The sequence below is a fragment of the Cicer arietinum genome, chromosome 7 (assembly GCF_000331145.2).
Source record: "Cicer arietinum cultivar CDC Frontier isolate Library 1 chromosome 7, Cicar.CDCFrontier_v2.0, whole genome shotgun sequence".
Lineage (NCBI taxonomy): Eukaryota > Viridiplantae > Streptophyta > Magnoliopsida > Fabales > Fabaceae > Cicer > Cicer arietinum.
The window spans coordinates 15,904,166-15,908,731 of NC_021166.2; the positions used below are offsets into that span (position 1 = coordinate 15,904,166).

General features: G+C 29.4%; 1 protein-coding gene across 1 annotated transcript; it reads left to right on the plus strand.

Moving 5' to 3' along the window:
• Positions 1-362: 362 nt before the first annotated feature.
• Positions 363-3,911, plus strand: LOC101512776 (cytochrome P450 84A1-like). The gene is made up of 2 exons (XM_004509275.4): positions 363-1,477; positions 2,979-3,911. The coding sequence occupies exons 1-2, from the start codon at positions 524-526 to the stop codon at positions 3,597-3,599; spliced, it is 1,575 nt and encodes a 524-aa protein (XP_004509332.1). The 5' UTR covers positions 363-523; the 3' UTR covers positions 3,600-3,911.
• Positions 3,912-4,566: the final 655 nt, after the last annotated feature.

Consider the following 4,566-nt stretch of genomic DNA (forward strand, 5'->3'; position numbering starts at 1 on the left):
TATTTATATTAAAAATGAATCAATTTCTCATATAAATAAGGAGAGGGGAGTTAGATTCATGAGAGAAAAAAGACTAATGAAAATAGCAAGTATGACCGAATTAAATTCCACAACAAATAATATTAATTTTCTTTTAAATATTTTTAAATATTTCTCACTTAAAAATATAAACACAATTTAATTATACTTATGAAATATAATAAAAATATACATCACATTCAACGTTAAATTCTCGAGTTCACCTTTTTGTTATAATAAAATCTCAATGTTTATATTTTTTTTTCAAATGCTTTATTAGTAGGGTCCACTTGCATTATATATAATCTTTTTCTTAACCAAAGATTTACACTCTTCAAGAAACGTGTTTATATAAAACCCCATAATTAATATCTCTCCCAAAATCAGCAACCCATTGAGTTGCAATCTCACATCAATTATTCTAATCAGCCAACAACAATTCATCTATTTATAATCAATATAGATACCAATTAGTGAAACCAAAAAAAGAAAAACACAAGTTAACATGGATTTTCTTGAGCAAGCAAAAACCACACTAGAACCATTTCAAACAACTCTACTATTGATAATTTTTCCACTCACTTTTTTGCTACTAAGTTTAGCATCAAAATTTGGCAAAAGAGTACCCTATCCACCAGGACCAAAAGGGTTACCCTTAATTGGCAACATGAACATGATGGACAAACTTACACATAGAGGCTTAGCAAACTTAGCAAAACAATACGGCGGCGTTTTGTACCTCCGCATGGGTTTTATTCACATGGTTGCAGTTTCAAACGCGGAAGCAGCGCGTGAAGTATTACAACTACACGACAACATCTTCTCAAATCGCCCAGCGACAATAACGATAAGTTACCTCACTTATAACCGTGCTGACATGGCTTTCGCTCATTATGGTCCCTTTTGGCGCCAAATGCGAAAACTTTGCGTCATGAAACTCTTTAGTCGCAAACGCGCTGAGTCTTGGAAATCCGTTAGAGATGAAATTGGCGTCGTTATCACCAACGTTAACGATAATATAGGAAAGCCTGTTAACGTTGGTGAGTTGATTTTTAATTTAACAAAAAATATTATATATCGAGCTGCTTTTGGGTCATGTTCGAAAGAAGGACAAGATGAATTCATTTCAATACTTCAAGAGTTTTCGAAATTGTTTGGAGCTTTCAATATTGCGGATTTTGTTCCTTGTTTGAGGTGGATTGATCCTCAAGGTTTTAATGCTAGGCTTGTTAAGGCTCGTGGTGCGTTGGATGGTTTTATTGATAAGATTATTGATGAACACGTGGAGAAGAAAAATAATATTATGGGTGATTGTGGTGGTGATGAAATATATGAAGGTAGTGATATGGTTGATGAATTGTTGGCTTTTTACAGTGATGAGGCTAAAGTGAATAATGAATCGGATGATCTTCAAAACTCCATTAAACTCACTAGGGATAACATCAAAGCCATCATTATGGTATGTATTTTTTATTTAAATATTTTGGTTTTTTCATTTTCAATTTCTAGTATACAAATAGAAGATTAAAGGGTATATAATAAGTCAGTGTAAAGTACCATCACATTTTTTCAATATAACAAATAAAAATAAAATAATTATGTAATTATTTAATGTGTTTGCATATTGTGTTGATTGTATGATTTTATATTCACAGTGCATGCATGTCCTTTAATATATATATATATATATATATATATATATATATATAAATTAACATTTTAATATTATAAAATATAATAATAATAATAATAATATATTAAAACTCGTATGTTTTCCAAAATCTATATAATACTGATATACATTTTTTTTTATAATATCAGTAGAATTTATTTTATAATAATAATAATAATAATATATTTACACATGACTAATTAACTATATATACTATGTAGTATTTCCACTAAAATGTCTACGCAACACTTGCGTCATATTATTTTCTTTGTTAGATTTTAATAAAACCTAGTTTAATTTTATTTTTTTGTTGTTGTAATGCATGGTATATTCTGACAAGAAAAGGGTTGTTCCTCAAACTTACGTTTGAATAAATAAAAAATTATTTCATCGTTTTATATTAAGTAACTATTATATGATGATGACTTTAAGCTTTTTTTTTTTTGAAAAAGTAACAAACAAAATTAGGTGATCATTAGAGCTGGAGAATGCTTCAAAGTTCAGAGAGTATTTGTAGAGATATTTACTAATTATATATGATTTACCAACGAAATTTTCATATCAACGGTGAAATTTGAAACCAAATCTTTGTGAAATAAGAGTTAACTAAAATTTTACAAACTCAATGAAATATCAACATATGTTGGTTTTATCAAACTATGACGGATGATCAAATTATTATCAATTAAGTGGTATGGTATTGAGGTTAACTAACACACACAAAGTATTTATTTTAAAAAGTTTCTCTTAATATGAAATTTTTAATAAATATCAAAAGTTAAGTTAATATGCATCACAGGGCAATAATACAATAGTTGATCTGTAAAAGAATAGAATATTTGAGTTAAAAAGGCAATAACACAGTATTATTAAAAAAAAGGCATTAATTAATACATTAATTGTATGAGTTCAGTAAAAATAAATAAAATTGTATGAATGAGTTATTTTAAGGAGGGGATTTCCTAAGTAGATATGCAAACACATCAAAGAGTTTGTTTGGTTCTGTATCTTCAATAAATATGTAAAACATACCAATAATTAAGTATAATTGAGGGATTAACCCTCCTATTAGGGATAATGAAACTCTAACCAACTTTTACCTCGAAAACAATTTATTTTAATAAAATACTATCAAGTCACTTTGTTGGGGTAATATAAAATATTGTTAATTATGTATCACTGTAGTCATGTGAGTATGTTTTTGATTATACTATTTTAATAAGATCTCACAGTAAAGTTTCATTATCAGAAAAAGAATCTCACACTAAGCTATATTTAAGAATTGCAGGATGTGATGTTCGGAGGGACAGAAACAGTGGCTTCAGCAATGGAATGGGTGATGTCAGAGTTGATGAGAAATGGAAGAGATCTAAAGCTCGTGCAGGAAGAACTAACGAAAGTGGTTGGGTTGGATCGACATGTGGAGGAGGAAGACATTGAGAAACTCGCTTATCTAAAATGTGTCATCAAAGAGACATTGCGTCTTCACCCACCAATTCCCCTTCTTCTCCACGAGACGGCAGAGGAAGCTAAAATTCTCAATTATTTTATCCCTAAGGGCTCACGCGTTATGATAAATGTGTGGGCCATAGGTAGAGATGAAGACTCGTGGGAGGACCCTGAAGATTTCAACCCTTCACGCTTCCTCAACCTTAGTGCTCCTGATTTCAAAGGAAATAACTTTGATTTTATTCCATTTGGGTCTGGGCGAAGATCCTGTCCCGGGATGCAATTGGGCTTGTACGCATTGGAATTGGGCTTAGCCCACTTACTACACTGCTTCACGTGGGACTTACCGGATGGAATGAACCCCAACGAGCTTGACATGAATGATGTTTTCGGACTCACCGCTCCAAGAGCGATTCGACTTATTGCAGTTCCAACTAAACGTGTCTTATGTGCGCTTTGATATTTTATTTTTTTTCATTATATTATATCATAGTGTGCTTTTTGTGGTCCTTCTATTCTCATTACTCACTGTTATCAGCTTTTTGTTGTATAGTTCTTATTACATTATTATTTTAAATATAACTTAAACCGCAATCAAACTGAAAAGTTGACACGGGAAATTGTGCGATTGTTATCATTTTTAGTTTTATTTTTATATTTTTATTAAGGAGAGCTGTCAAATTATGTTGTGCCTTGTTGGTATATTATATTTAAAATGTTAATGTTAATAGTTGTGATAATAATATCAAAGTAGTTTGATTCAGACTCGTCACCTTGATTTGTTATTTTTTTTCTTCATTTTTTCATTTTGTTAATGTAATTTAAGACTTTTAGGTGTTGATTTAGAAGTATTTCAATATAGTTTAAGTATTAAAATTTAAATTGTTAAATTTAGTCTAAGTATTGAAATCTTCTTTAAATAGAATGATATTTAATTTAGATATATATTTTTTAAATAATTATTTATGATTCCATTCAAATCAATCTTTTAATCAACCACCTAGATTAACAAAAATATAAATTTTTAACCCAACGCAATTTGATGAAACATGATTAGATTGAGTAATGAATTTAACCTAAACTAATCCTTGAAGAGTCCTACCCATTAGAAATATTTTGTGTACCAAATAAGTTTGAGTCTCACTGTGATTCTTAATTTTTAATCAAGTGATTTGTATATACCGTAAAATAATATTTAGAATCACTTATTAAACAAGAAAAAAGTTTCCTTTTTTAATCACTTGCATATTAAAAAAAAATCATTTTTAATTGAAAACTTCAAAATAAACCAGACAATTCTGCTATTTACACCCTCATTTTTGCTATTCACACCCCTCGACGTTTTTGTAATAATAAAATATCTAAAATGTCCTTACCTATTAATAATATTTTTAACTCTTATGTGAAATGAATTTACGAACGCTTAC